Source organism: Sinocyclocheilus anshuiensis, unplaced genomic scaffold (assembly GCF_001515605.1).
Source record: "Sinocyclocheilus anshuiensis isolate Anshui unplaced genomic scaffold, SAMN03320099.WGS_v1.1 scaffold436, whole genome shotgun sequence".
Classification (NCBI taxonomy): Eukaryota; Metazoa; Chordata; class Actinopteri; order Cypriniformes; family Cyprinidae; genus Sinocyclocheilus; species Sinocyclocheilus anshuiensis.
The window spans coordinates 1,137,873-1,153,745 of record NW_015560618.1 but is presented as its reverse complement, the minus strand read 5'-3'; the positions used below and the strand labels follow the sequence as shown (position 1 = coordinate 1,153,745).

Sequence of the window (15,873 nt, the reverse complement as noted above, 5' to 3'; positions counted from 1 at the left end):
TGTTGTGTTTAACTTAACATCTTGATTTTTTTTTTTCCCCTGGAAGTTTGCTAAGGCCCCTTGCTTGAGAAGCACTGATTTAATAAAGTGGATCCTAGTGAATTTTCTTATTTTTATGCAATTAAATAATTCGAACATGCTGTTACATCACCCACTGTAGTCTGTTATTTAAGGTGTTCTCCTTTATACCAGGACAAGCAACCTAACCTTCACTTACTCATATTTGAGTTCCCAGATAACCTCATTATGCACAGATGACTCATGTCAGAAGGGTTGTAGCGTATGTGATGACATTAGTGGTGACTCTTCCATTAACAAGTGTTTTCCCCTCTCAATTTACGATCATGATGAATATAAATAGTCTTTCAAAAAAATCAGATCAGTAAATTGCAATAAATGAGAGGACAGGGAAAAGAAGACAAAGGTTTCCTTTATATTTGAAGTAGATCTATCAGCCTGTATGTCTTTGTTCCAGTTCAAACCACAGGTCTGGATTTGCTGAATGGAAAAACGGGTCTTTTATAGTCTTTTTAGAAAGATGAAAATATAATCTAGTAGTTAAACTGACATGGGTAGTAATGGAAAATTATGTTTTCTAATTCTAACCATTTTGGTGATTTTAGTATTCAGGCCTGACACCACCCCATCTGTCTGTTTTCCGTCTCGTTTTTTATATGCATGGCCAAATCACATTAGACGCTCACCAGGAGGCTTCAGTGGAGTGTGAATAAGGGATGCGTGTAAGACTGTCCTCAGGTGCTTCTCATTTCTCAAGCAAAACTAATGTCAGTGGTGCGAAATCTTATTCAGAGCCTCTCATCATTCAGATCACACTAATGCTACATGGCAGTGATGGTGCAGACTGAAGAATGTGGTGTAGTCTTTAGTGTCCTTTTTAATGTGAATGATCTAGAGCTATGGTTTCATAAAAACTGTTTTTCCCCCTTCAAGGACAGGCTGTTTGGAAGTGTTCTGGCTGTAATAAAACCTAAAATTATCTCTTTTTTTCTGACTGCATATGTCCTAGATGTATCCTCTTGCACGGCCTTGGCAGAAATTGAGGCAATTGAGAAATTTGATATGGTGTAATCTAATTTGTCACACTTCAAGCTTCTGTTTGACTTTAGTACCACAGTAATTATTGAGTAATGCAGACGACAGTACTAGCCCAGTACTCCCTTCAGTCTCCTGTGAAGCCCCTCCAGATGAAATGTGGTGTGTTTTTGCTGCTGCCTTGCAGATTTTGCGCATTTCACTGTTCTCATAGCAATATATCATATTCTGTAAGCACTGGTCTTTGGACTGACTGCTTCATTTGTCATAACCCGGGTCCAAAATTAGCTTTTTGCAACGCATGCCGATGGCTGGTGAGTTGAGAAAATGTACCATTAAATGTTATTTCGAGTTTTGTATTGTTCTCTTTCTTTATAATAATGGGATGTTTTAAAACATTTAAAGGAATACTTCACCCAAACCCATAAGAGCTTTGTTCATATTTGAAACACAAATTAAGATATTTTTAATGAAACCTGAGAAATGTCTGTCCCTTAAATGAAAGTCCATTTCACAGAAATTTGATGTGTTGAAAAGTCATAGACATTGTGAAAGTAATCCATATGAATTGAGTGGTTTAATCTAAGTCATTATTGCTACATATGAAGGAACCAATTTAATTTAGGTGTTTATTCACATTTGATCAGTGTATTTGATCAGTTTATAAACATTGATCAGTGCACATACATAAAGAACATCAAATATGGTAAACAGAAGCTTAAAGGGTTAGTTCACCCAAAAATGAAAATTAGCTTGTGTTCTACTCACCCTCGAGGCATCATAGGTGTATATGACTTTCTTCTTTCTTCTCAGACGAATCCAATCGGAGTTATATTAAAAATTGTCCTGGCTATTCCAAGCTCTATCATTGCAGTCAGCGGGTATTGCAGTTGAACAGTCCACAAGTCGTCAAACAAAGCGCGCACATCCATAATAAAACGTGCCTCACCCGGCTTCGCGGGGGTGAACAAAGGCCTCCTGTAGCGAATCCATGTGTTTTTGTAAGAAAAATATCCATATTTCAAATATAATAAACACTTTTCTCTCACTTCCGGTATCTGTCATGCGCAGAAGCCGTTCTGTCGGATGACGTAGTACGTCAGCGTTGCGTGATTAGTGACAAATGCGGAGAGAGAACAAAACAAAACGCCGGTCACGAATTAGAAGTACAAACCGAGGATTTTGCAAAGAAAAATGTCGGAGGATTTCGATATAAACCAAGAGGAGACTGGTTTTCCTTTGCTAAAGTAAGGAAACTTTGCTTCCTTTGCTCCTGTAAACAAACTCGCGAGACTAGCATATCTCAGAGGCGCTCGCGCTGCGCATACGTCATACGCCTTCCGCCGGAACGCCTTTCGCGTATGACAGACACCGGAAGTGAGAGAAAAGTGTTTATTACGTTTGAAATATGGATATTTTTCTTACAAAAACGCATGCATTCACTACAGGAGGCCTTTATTCACCCCCCGGAGCCGTGTGAGGCATAAATAAAATAAAAATAAAAAGATTTATTTATTTATTTTTTACTTATAAAAGAATATTTGTGAAAAACATTGCAGGTCATTGCATCTCTCACAGCAGCATGCAAAATAAACTAATCATGTCTATCCATGAAATGGCTTTCACAAAAATGTGAAGACTTCTCGTATATTTTTTTTGGTGGTTTGGAATATTGCCAGGAATATTCTGCGTATGTTTCATTTTATTGAGTTCGAGAAAAGGAAAAAAAAAACATGAACATTTGATTGGAAATTTTCCTCTGAGGAAAACATTTCTGTTTTTCTTAGTTGACCATTTGATTTGAATCAGATGTAACACTAAGGATCCAGGTATACACATAATTTTTTGCATTCTGCTCCATCTTGCACAGTTGAGTGGTCACACCTTTCAAAGTGTACTCTGTTGACCATGAGTGTGTTATATGGCCGTGTTTGGCGCTTGGACCTCTTTTCTAAGTGTTAAAAATCACTCTCACAAGTCTGCATGGACATGCATGTGCTGAAATCACTGGACGGTTCTGATAACAAACATCGGAACATGGATGTATACTTTGACTTGAAGACACACAATATACTTTGTCTTTACATCAGTAACATTTAGATTGTTATAATTCAGTTTACATCATGCAAATTTGCAGTCCCTAGAGTTAGCAGCCAACTTGCATTTTTGGTACTTAATAATTGTTCATTTTGGACTCTGCTCACAGGGTTCTGTGGAGCACTTACTGCTTCATTAGAGACACCCATGATCAGTCTTTCAAGACTGAAGGTTTGTGTTGTATTGGCCATTGTTGAAAAGCACTTTATAGCTCAGATAAGAAGCAGCTTAAATACAGACCATCCCCCGTCACATCTGCAGCTCAATGCACCAGGGAAAGCCTAGTGAGCACATGTGTGATAAGTAGATTGATAGCTTGTGGGAAACTCTCAGATAACCTCTGAATATTCAACGTATTTATAGAATATTAGATAACAGTAGATCATAGCTTGCCTGTAGGTTGTTATTCCTCCAGTGGTGTATGTTTGACTCTGTTTTACCAAACCCAAAGACCGTAAGAGCAAGAGAGAAGACCTTGTGATAAGGATTTTCCTCTGAAATTGTGCACATTAAAGATCTATTGTGAGAATCTTGTTAGTGATGTTTGCTCATGCATCATCACTATTACTATTGCATATACCCCTAAGTAATAAATTAGAGATCATAATTGTGCAGCTTTCTAAGGAGGGTTGTTCTGTGAGGTTTTTCAAGTGAGCAAAAAATCTTTGGCGGGCTCTTCTGTCTTGAACCAGTAAATAATTACATAGCAGCGCCTTGGCATTGTGGTTGCAGCTTTTGCACAGGCAGACATCACTCATGTTTTCTCCATAAATCTAGTTGATATTTTTCGCTAGCATAAAAAGCTATAAATAAAGACGTCCCTCTCCTTTTCCCGTGGAACTTCTACTTAGAAACATTCCAGATATTCCTTGAATGCACTCTCATTCTTGACACGCAAGTTATTATCTTCCTGCTCCATCTCAATTCTCTGTGAAGGAACATCCAGCAAACAGATTAACTCACATCTTTAAACTTCAGCTAAAATGTTTCTTTTACCTCATTTTTCCATATTTGGCTCTTTGGTCCATCATGTGTTTATCTTTTTTGATAAATCATCTTCGTGTGTTTTTTTTAAATATGACACCGAGATGAAGTTATCTAGCTGGCTAAAAAATACAAGCTTTTACCGAAATAGCAAGAATGATTTGTGATTGTCCTAGAAGCTTTGGATAGAATGAGTTGAAAATTATAAACAGATAACTGTATGTTACCGTGTCCAGCAAAAATGTGTTTATGGATTTATAGCTGTCTGATTTATAGCTGTTTTTCTAGCTTTCTTTTCTTATTTTTTATTTCTTTTAACAATAAAAGAAGTTTGTTAAAGTCTCAAAACCCATTTAACTTTGAATCTGAATGATATGTAATTATTCTCTCGTCATGTCCCTCAGGTGCCCACATTCTGCTGCTGAGGAGAGAGCACCACGATGAGGAGACAGTAGGCACCCACCATAGTATGGCCGCATCCCGCTCGTCGCGCGTCACAAGATCATCAGTGGGGATAAATGGATTGGATGAGAACTTTTGTGGTCGAACTCTCAGGAACCGCAGCATCGCCCAGCCGGAAGAGAGCTCTCCGTCTCCTGTGCCCAGAGCCCGCTCGCCCAAGAAGAAGCAGGACTGTCAGCAGCACCAGCAGACCGGAGCACAGGTCGGAAAGGTAGCCGAGAGCAAGGCGGAGGGTGAGCCCTTGCCATCCTACGGAAAGCGAGGCTTGCCGAGCTCCGAGAAAGACGAGTCGGACAAATCAGACAACTGCGAGCGTCCTAGGGCCGGGGGTGGGCCGGAAGCCTCCCCTGCCCTGAAGAGGGCCAAACGTTGCCCTCGCTCAGGTGAATCGCAGGGGGTTGAGGAGGAAGCTTCTCTCAAACCGGAGAGCCCTGATCCCACTGCACTGAAAGAAAATGACGAGGGCGCCAAAACGAACGTGTCCTCGGACCCTCCGCTCAGCCTTGACAAAGAGGCAGAGCAGAAAGAGGACGGCCCGGCGGAGGAGATCGCCCCTCTGCCGCAGGCCCGCGAGAACGTCAAGGCCACCAACGGCCTCACTGAACTCCATAAGGAGAATTCAGAAGTTGCAGCCTTACCCCCGCAGCCCTGTGCCTCCCTTGCCACGCTTAACAACAGTCCTTCACTGTTAAACGGCAGCCAGGCTGCACCCTCATCCCCCGACCCTATCGTGCCTTGTAGATCCCTTCATCCCAAGCAAGCCAATGAGTCCGACAGCCCTCAGATTGACTGTGAGAGAAACTGCACGCCCAAGGAAGCTGCCGAGGCCGTGCTGTCCCGGGAACCCGAGATGGAGGTAGAGGTGGACGTCGTAGGGGACGCTGGCCAGGCTCACGACGAGCTTGCAAGAGAGGAGAGCACCAATGGCGGCTTTCAGGCTGAGCCGCAGGATCCTTCTGACAACTGCTCGAATATCTCAGGAGAAACGGTGGTGCTGACTGCCTCCCAGCAGCCTGCGGAGCCCCCCTCCTTCACAGAGCCTCAAGAACACCGATACACCCTGAGGACTTCACCGCGCCGCGCTGCCTTTGGTAGTGGGCTCAAAGCCAGCTCCCCCAAACCCAGTTCCCCGCACATAGACAATGGTTCGTTGAAGGAGGAGTCCACGCCGGTTCCTCTTCCCTCTGAGGACACCAGCCATAAAGACCTTCCCCACCATGCACTGGGGCTTTCTAGCAAGGCAGACAATGAACTCTCAGAGAAAGCAGGGGTCAGTGGAGAGGTCGGAGTGTTGGATAGTAGAGTGTCGAGATCCACCAAAGAGCTGCTGGCCGCTCAGGCTGAGGAAGATGAGGAGGAAGAGGAAGATCCAGATGTCTACTATTTTGAGTCTGATCACTTGGCTCTCAAACACAACAAAGAGTATGTTCAGGTTTATGCTATCCTGTCTAAAGTCATCAGTTCTGGTAAACCAATATGTGCTTTGTCCTTTAACCCTTTTTTGTTTATTAATGGACCTTTTTGTATTCATTAATTCGAGTTTGCTATGGCGACCACCATTGTAACTATTCCTCATATTGAGGGTTAATAATTTGAACAAACCCCAAACCCAAAGTATGAAACTTTTAAAGGCATTGAACTACATCAGGAGGTGCCCAATTCCTGGAGATCTACATACCTGCAGACTTCAGTCCCAGCACTGCTCCAACACATCTGTCTGTAATTATCAAGTGCTACTGAAGAGATTAACTAGCTGGTTCAGTTGTGTTTGATCAGGGTTGGAGCTGAACTTTGCAGGATGGTAGATCTGCAGGAACAGTATTGGGTACCCCTGAATGGACCACATCCAAAAAACAGAATATCATACATCTTTAGCTGGTGGGACTTTTTTGTACCTAGAATGCCCTAGTAGCAACTGCATTACTTGTTCTTAGCAGGGGCAAGTACCACTAGTACTTTTCAGGTCTTACTATTTCAGTTTCCATTTCAGTTTCAGGAGGTCTCTAGCTTCATAAATCAAATTTCCTATTATTATATTATAGAGGTTTGCTTTAAAAGTAGTCGCAAACCAGTGTTAATTTTGACAGGCATTTTTGATTTAGTCTTAGTCTTTATCTTGAGACGAAAATGCTTAATAGTCTTAGTTACATTTTAGTCATTTGAGTCTTTCATAGTTTTAGTCGACGAAAAGTCATTGCATTTTTGTCAACTTTTAGTCATTATTTTAGTCAAACTGCAGTTACCAACATTTATTTTGGTAGCTATTTTATATGTAGTTTTCAAACAAAAATAGTCATTAATTCTTCTCTCTTTAGACCAAATCAATTAAGCTTATGAGAAATTTGAATCAAGGATTGAATTTGGAAAAACTTGAATAAATGATGACAATTTTCGTTTTTGGGTGAACTATCCCTTTAACAGTAGTGAAAAGGGAGCAACTTGTAAAAATGATAGTTGTTCATATATAATATACTGTAGATAATATATATAATTTATACATTTTGAAAAAGAAGCACAATAAGACAAATACGAAAGAGATACAAATTAAACTCATTTTTCAGATACAGTAGATTTACTTAACATTTGTACATTTATTTAACATCTTTTGTTGGTTAACATTAATGACAAGGATAGGTACTTAATTAGGAATGCTGTCCCTTTAAGACGGAAGGCATGAATGTAATACTGACATACGTTCAGTTTTCACCCACCTGTTTCACTTAATCCGTACCCGACTGTATTTACATGAGATACTCTACACGATAGACATTTGGACTGCTGCGTGTGTATTTGAGCCCTGAGAACTGATCACGCGCTGTATATGAGAACTGAAGAAGTGGAGCGTGCGCAAGAGAGAGCACTTCTATCAGCGCGATTCCGCCTATCCCGCCTTCACTAACTTTAAATTAATCGACAACGAATTGTGACTCCCGGGAAAAACGGGACGTCTGGTAACCACACTCCTTCGGGTGCTGAGGCCCATTGTTTCAGATCGCTAGTTCTCATTTTGGTAGCCTATCCATCCACTGCGGCTGCCATAATGAGACTAGATATGCAAACACCGATTGCAATCCAATGACAGGGACGCACATTTTGAAGGACAAGACAGTAGCCTATAGCAGGGCTGTTTCTAGCCAATTTGACGCCCTAGGCGAAATCCCTATTCCCTATAATATTACATGACACGCTGATCCTTTAACAATGCATTGGCGCAAAAAACGCACACCTTTTGGACAAATCCTATAGGATGTATTTTGAATGTCCGGTAGTCCTCAAATAACATTATAGTCCCATCTCGTCTTGTTAACGAAGACGCGGCATAAATTTCGTCAGTTTTTATCATCAGATACTAGTTTTAGCTCGTCAACGTCTCGTCTTAGTCACAGAAAAAATGTTCGTTAACGAATATTTTTTGTCTTCGTTGACGAAATTAACACCGTCGCAAACTGCATTGCTTTAACTTACGTGGTTGTCAAAACCCAGCAGGTCAGGTTTTGATTTGTCTAGCCTGCTCTTGTTTTTAGTCTTTTGTCTTTTTAGTTTTCAAAGTGTTTGTGCCTTGTAATTTGAATAGGATGGCCCAGATAAACATCTTGGTGTTTTCCTGCTTAACTCTGCATACTTGTTTTCTGAAGCATAATAGTCAACTGTGCTAGCAGAAAATGAGCAACAGCTGCTGTAATCTCCAGGACGGTGGTAGGTTATAAGCGATGGAAGGCCTGCTGCTGGTGGACAGGTTGTCCTGGGTCATGCTCATTCAGCTTGTGCCCATCTCACAGTGTGAGTGCAGGGATCAGGAGCAGCCAACTGGAATGGCTTGTCGGTCAATAGAAATGAAAAGAAATTGCAGTCACGTCAGATTATGAGGCCTATCTGAATTATTTATCTTTTGTTGTTATATTAAATCGTTCTCATTTCTTATCTGGGACAGTTGTTCTCCTGCATTTTAATTTGGATTTATTGTGCGCTTTACGACATGCATTTAAATTATAGGTATATTGATGCAGATTACTTTTTCTTGAAGAAGCAAATGATGAATTCTTGTCTGTGCAAAACTGGTCACCACAATGCCAAGGGGTTTTAGTTGCTAGGGTCTTGCTAGTTCTTTAAAGCATTGCTGGTTGCTTCATAAGATGTTGTTCTTGATGATCATTTAGATGAGTAGTATTCTACAACAAACCTCAGATTTGGGGTTAGAGGTTTGTTGATATCCCTAAACAGAAGTATGAAAATAGTGATAGTGATGATAGCCTTAACAAGGAAGGCACCACACAATAAACATTCTCACATTGGCTACTAACTTGAAAAGATGTATGGGTGTAGTATTTAGTACAGGTTAATTGGCCCAAAGCCCATATCACTATATGTTTGTTTAGTTCTTGTCTGTTATAACAAAGATCTGGGCTGCTTTTCAGATGGTTGACCCATAGGTGGCAGTGCATTGCCAGCCATATGTCAGTTTTGGGCTCATTGCCATCTTTGGCTGCTTTCCCCAGCCTGCAGTGCTACATGCCTATCTTCTTTGTGCATCTAAATCGAGAGGTTGTTAACAGCTCCTCTGTGGTCTAAGTTATTAAATGGCTAGGAAATTGAAGAAAAACTAGTCAGTTGCCCTCAAGTAAGACAAATCAAATGGAGCAAGTCCTCTAAAGGAATTCTTGTTGAGATTGGATGCTTGCTGTCATCAATTGGTTTTCATTCATGCCATGTTTGACTAGATTGATTATACAAGGTCTGTTGAGCTTCTGAACAAGATTACTTCTAATCAGTAGGCCGAATCTCCCGCTTAGAAGAGCATCTTTGTCTAATTTGCCCTTTTTCCCTATCTGCCTCTTTTTTTCGTGTTCCTATTTGTGGATCTTATTTTCCTGAGGGTGTGCAGGGAAAAGGTCAAAGCTCTGTAGTGCTCAGCCAATGACATATCTTCGTAAGTAACGAGATGAATCTAGAAAAGCTTTTTTCAAATGTGAGCTTCTGAATCCCATGTAATATATTAGAGGCATAAAATCTGTTTTTTTAATTCTTTTTTTGTGAGAGTTGAGAATTGAGTTAATGAAATTGTTACGTAACATGAAGCTAAAAGAAAAATAGTGATTTTGGTTACACTTTATTTTAGTGCGCTTGTTATAGTCTAATTCTACAATTAAAGGGATAGTTCACCCAAAAATAAAAATTCTGTCATTAAGTACTCACCCTCATGTCGTTCCAAACCCGTAAGACCTTCGTTCATCTTCGGAACACAAATTAAGATATTTTTGATGGAATCTGAGAGCTCTCTGACCCTCCATAGACAGCAATGATGTTACCACGATCAACGCACAGAAACGTAGCAAGGACATCGTTAAAACAGTCCATGTGACATCAGGGGTTCAACTGTAATTTTACGAAGCTACAAGAATACTTTTTGTGCGCAAAGAAAACAATAATAGCATAATTTATTATGCTCGATGTCATTGCTACGTTTCTGTTCGTTGATCGTGGTAACATCATTGCTGTCTGTGGAGGGTCAGAGAGCTCTCCGATTCCATCAAAAATATTTTTATTTGTGTTCCGAAGATGAACGAAGGTATTACGCCCCATTCACACGGGGCTTTGGCGTCAACGCCTCTTGTTTACTTAGACTGGAGTGACGTCAAGCGTTGCCGAAATTAATTTTGGGTCCGTCGCATCGCGTTGGGTCCGTTGCTCGAGGCAGAAGTTGAAAACAAGCAGGAAAAACCCAGTTCCTGCATGAAGCTGTCAGTCAACACCCGCCCACCCTTTGGCCAACAGAAAATATTTCTGTTTATAGAATATATTTCTATGGGAACGTTTACAGGGACTTTCTTTAGTAAAGTGTGTGGTTGTGCTGCACTAAATTTAAATAATGAATAACTGCTGAAAGTTTGATGGTTAAATGCATAGCATCAGCTGTTATTAATGTACAAAGCATCTCTGCCCTTCCCTCTCCTCTTGTCCTCTACATTAGTTATCAGAGGTTGCTCCAGACCATCAGTGTACTGGAGGCCCAGCGAACCCAAGCCATCCTGGACCTGGAGACACTGGCACGACATCAGAAGGAAGCCCTGTCTGACCCCATCGCCTTTGTGGACCAGCTACAGAAACGGGTACAGAAGCTTTCTCTGGGACTTCCATTGGTATTGTCTGAAATACCTGTTACTTAGTCCTGCATTCTGGCTTATAAGCATGTTTTTGATCATCTGCTTTCATCACAGGTAGAGATGGGTCTGCCTCAGCCCCAGAGAGTAGTCCAGCTCCCGGACATTGCATGGGACCAATACACCTCAGGCCGTGGCGACTTTGAAAGGGAGTTCTGTGACAAGAAGCGCAAAACCCGACAGTTGCAGTTAATATTTGACAAAGGTGTGTACCTTTTTATGTGTGTGTATTTTTGCATATTGCCCTCAGGTCCAATTGACTAGGATATGGACCCAAAAATACCTTAAAGGGGTCATATGATGCTATTTCAATTTTTCCTTTCTCTTTGGAGTGTTACAAGCTCTTGGTGCATAAAGAAGATCTGTAAAGTTGCAAAGACTAAAGTCTCAAATCCAAAGAGATATTCTTTATAAAAGTTAAGAATCAACCACGCCTACCTAAAACGGTTCATTCTAACACGCCCCCACATAAGTTCCTCACTCAAGCCGGCCTCCACTCACTCAAGCCCGCCGTACAATAATGTACAGTATGTGGAAAATAATGTGTTTTTTGAAACTTAAACCGCATAAACACATTTCATTACACCAAATACACAAAATAATGTTCTTTTTAGCAACATCATATGACCCCTTTAAAAATGCAATTTGCAATTGATCTGAAATCTCAAAATGGCTTTGTGCATTTTCAAATAAAAAAAAGGCTGCGATTGGAAAAACAAAAGTTTGATGGTTTAATGTTTGAAGATGAAAAAAAATTGTATTGTAATTATTAAAATAAAATGTAATTTATTTTATACAATAAATGTAATATTTTTTTATTTTGCAGGGAAATATTATAATATCTATTTCTTTTCATTTTTTTAGTAAATATAATCATCATAAAATAATTGTTGTAGTTAATAAATAATAATTTATAGTCATATTGACAATCACAAATGTTTGGCTAAATTGTGCAGCCCTACAAATAAGTAAAAAAAGAAAGAAAGAAAGAATAGGGCATGAAGTCAAAAATGTCAGGGTGATGCAAAAATATTTTAACAAAACTGTTTTAATTTTTATAATTGCATTAATATTAGAAAAAAAATGTTTCCCTTAAATAAAAGTTCTGTGTTGTGATCAAGTGTGAACATGCAGAAGAATGTAAAATAGGAAGTTATATCTTGCTGACCCTTATGATTGTGTCAAGGTCAATAAATAATCAGATAATTTGATGTTTAAGTTGTAGATCATGTGGTGCAAGTTAGAATATTTATGAATTAATTTTTAATTAGATTTTGTTTTATTTAACCATATGATATCGACATGAATACAAGAATACATTGCTCCACTGCTCAGAGTAAGTTTTTTAATGTTTTTAAAAGAAGTTTCTTGCATTCACCAAGGCTGCTTTTATTTGATTAAAAAAATATATGGTGGTAAAAAAAAAAAACAGAACATGAATATAAAGAGTACATTTCTAAGAACTTGGCAATAGATATTTAAAAGATTTGTCCTTTTCTTTATCATATACACTCCTTCAGAATTAATTTAATACCATAAATTAATGCTTATTATTTATTATTTTAATTACTTTAAAGATTTAGTGGACCCTTTTGGGTATGTCTATTCAATGGCAAATGCATGGACAGGGAGTATGCCCAAATTAAACTGCTTATTGTCTTTCTGTAGTGGGGTTGCCTGCTCGACCAAAAAGTCCTGTGGATTCCAAGAAGGAGGGTGACTCCTCATCTGTTTACTCCTCCTCCCTGCCGTCAAGTGACGGTCCAGAACACAGCATGTCCAGTAGCAGAACTCAGGTAAACTCAGATTAAGTCTTTGTACTTCTCGTCATTTGTATTCTGTCACGATTTACAGCCGTCTTGACTATGAACCTGCATGTTGTGTTTTAAGGAAAACATGGGGTTACAGATTCTCCTTTATGCTTTGCTCATTTTTTCCCCATGACCTACAATTTCACCACGTTTCATCACACACCACTGCATCCAATACATAATAAGATCAAGACCTAACATTTAACTTGACGTTGTTTCTTGTTATATATATGCTTGAGCCCTAGGACATGAACTCGAATGTGCTCTGCATGCACAACATCTTCCCTGAGAGCACAAGATCTCCATCCATATTCATTCTGCTGTAACATTTCAACAAAAATGCACTGCAAGCATGCTGATCACAAATAACAGTGTGTCTCCTGGCCCGTTTTATGGAAGTGCCGAGTTCAAACAAACTAGCTTTCTTCCTGCAGTTTCACACCAGTCAGTTCAGCCCTTCTCTCTTGTTCAGTATGTTCATGCATGCAGCACATGTAGCGAAAAGATGGTATCTATGGAAACCAGTGGGAGAAACCTTGTCGTCCTTTTGATATAGAGTGTGTTAAATCGATGAATAAAGAAATAAAGCATTTACATTGGTCTCTCGGTAGATCAGGAAATCTGAGCAGATCCACTATCTCATAATTAATGGTAAAAAGTAAGGTTAGTTCATTATTGCCCACCCACATTTTCAGATGTGTTGGTTCCAGAAGTGTTTGTTAAAGCGTTATAAGTCATGAATCAAACTAACTAGGTAAGAGGTGAATTAAAACATTACAAACATTTATTTGAAGCAAAAAAAAAAAGTACTTGAAAATCGGACAAAAAAACAAAGGTACAAGACTGTGTACTTAAAATATAAAACTGAAATATATAATTAAATGAATAGTTTTACATACATACATTTTAAGTGTATTGCAAAGTGTGCATATATACAAGTATATACATACATAAATACATATATATGTAGTGAAATAGTGAAATGCCTAAAACCAGATTGACCAGTTACATCTTCTGAATGTTCTTTTTTAACCTAAAAGTTTAAGTTAATGTCCATGTATAGCTTTGAACTGTGTGCTACTGCTAACGTTTTCTGGTTTATGGTGTTTGGACAGATGATTAGAGGGAGGCTGTGCAACCAGAACAAACCTGACACCTTCAACCAGCTGTGGACTGTTGAAGAGCAGGTATGAAGCTACCCAAGAGCTCTTAGTAGTCATGAAATCAGAGCCTTTTATGAACAAACATCTGAGAAAACTTTAACGTCGAACAGTTGTACCACTCTTAAAAAGCTACTAATCCATTCAAATTATTGGACAGAAGCTAACTGTTGATATAAGCTAATTTATGATAGAATGTGCGTTTTAGTATTTTGTGTAGCTCTTGAGCTGTAAGGTTTGACTGTTTGCTCATCACATCTCGTATGTGAAATTTGTAGAAAAAGTTGGAGCAGCTGCTTTTGAAGTTTCCACCAGAGGAGATCGAGTCTAAACGCTGGCAGAAGATCGCAGATGAACTTGGCAACAGGACCGCCAAGCAGGTGCGTTTTCAGGCCCTGCTCTACACAGTCACCCTCATCTTCTTTTGGCCTTGATGGACATTAAAATCTCTAGTCACCTTTTCAGAGCTCTCTAAAGCAGTCAGCCAATTAACATCCTTACAGCCCCATTTAATGGAGACTCTCTATTATTTAAAGATGTTTTTCACTAATGGGACAGGAGTCTTAACCTCTAAAAGCTGTGGTAGGAAAGCTTAACCACTGGATACAGGGCCAGCTCTTTTTGTATACTAAGTTTTTGTTCCTCTTCTTCACAGGTTGCTAGCAGGGTACAGAAATATTTCATAAAACTGACAAAAGCTGGTATTCCAGTACCAGGCAGAACACCCAATGTGTGCATGTACAGCAAAAAGGTAAATTGGTCTTTTAAAATGTAAAATATTAAAAAATATATTTTAACTGCACACTACTGTTGAAAAGTGTAGGGTTGGTAAGATTTTTTAAATATTTTGAAGTCAGTCTCTTATGCTCACCAAGTATTCTTTGATCAGAAATACAGTACAAATAGTAATATTGTGAAATATTATTACATTTAAAACATCTGTTTTAATATATTTTAAAATGTAATTTGCTCCTGTGATGGCAAAGCTGAATTTTCAGCGTCATTATTCCAGTCCTCAGTGTCACGTGATCCTTCAGAAATCATTCTTAATAAGCTGATTTGCTGCTCAAGTAACATTTCTTGTTATTGTCACAGTTTGTAACAGTTGTGCAATATTTTTGTGGAAACCAGTTTAATTCAGGATCTGTAGAAAGTTTAAAAGAACAGCATTTATTTTAATTTCTTTTTTTCTTACAATGTAAATGTCTTTACTGTCACATTTATTTGAATATATATATATATATATATATATATATAAATAAATACAAAAAAAAGTTGCCGAAAGCTCTGTCATTACTCCGTCATTCTGTTTTTACTTTCACTTTCTGCATAGTGAATTGACTGAGATTAAGACGTTCACTGGCATAACTCTTGTGCAAAGTTTGCACATTGCTTATGTGATAACCAATGGCTCGCCTTCATGGTTTAAAACAGAAATAAATAAATAAATATATATATATATATATATATATATATACAGTATACTGTATATTTAGGGCTGTCAGTTTAACGAGTTAACTTAATTGGTTATGAAAAAATAATGCGATTAAAATATTTTAATGCAGTTAACGCACTGGCCCTGCCCCCAGACCTGGACGTCATCTTACATTTCATACAGTTGACTGTTGACAAATATGATGCAGGGCAACAACTCCATAAATGTAGTTATGCCCTAAAATTCAAGATATTGGGGCAAAATGCTCCTGTTTGAGTTTCTGTCTCATATTTATATCACATAAGCGATATCCCTCGAGCAACGAGAGCAAAATCACACAAGTGCTGTTTTTGTCCAGAATATAAGGAGTGCAAATGTGATTTTATACAACAGTTTAGTAAATAAGAAGTTTATATTGTTTTATAATTTAAACACAATATTGTCTGTTTTTGCTCCGTTTTGCCAACAAAAAATATTAGCTATAAAGTATGAAGGTAGAATGACGTCAAAAAGATTTGCATATGCAGGGTAAGAGTTGTGGCAGTGTACATAAGACTGTAAGCGTAAATTAAATTTGCATGCGCAAGAGAAGCTTTGTAAACGTGTAAATCGTGTTTCAAGGGCAAGAAAAAAATATTTGCAGCATTTTACTGTTACTCGTAAGTGTAATTCATGTATTGTGAAACTGCAGCTTCATGCTAACGCAAAATAAA

At 38.8% G+C, this 15,873-nt stretch overlaps 1 protein-coding gene across 1 annotated transcript in view; it reads left to right on the top strand.

Moving 5' to 3' along the window:
• LOC107681788 (ZZ-type zinc finger-containing protein 3-like) overlaps positions 1–15,873 on the top strand; it is a 28,648-nt gene that overhangs the window by 5,301 nt on the left and 7,474 nt on the right. The window contains exons 2-8 of the mRNA XM_016478119.1: positions 4,539–6,018; positions 10,565–10,703; positions 10,812–10,959; positions 12,423–12,550; positions 13,681–13,752; positions 14,004–14,105; positions 14,381–14,476. Coding sequence (XP_016333605.1) covers positions 4,604–6,018; positions 10,565–10,703; positions 10,812–10,959; positions 12,423–12,550; positions 13,681–13,752; positions 14,004–14,105; positions 14,381–14,476 — 2,100 coding nt within the window. The 5' untranslated portion in view covers positions 4,539–4,603. The remainder of the gene's footprint in view (positions 1–4,538; positions 6,019–10,564; positions 10,704–10,811; positions 10,960–12,422; positions 12,551–13,680; positions 13,753–14,003; positions 14,106–14,380; positions 14,477–15,873) is intronic.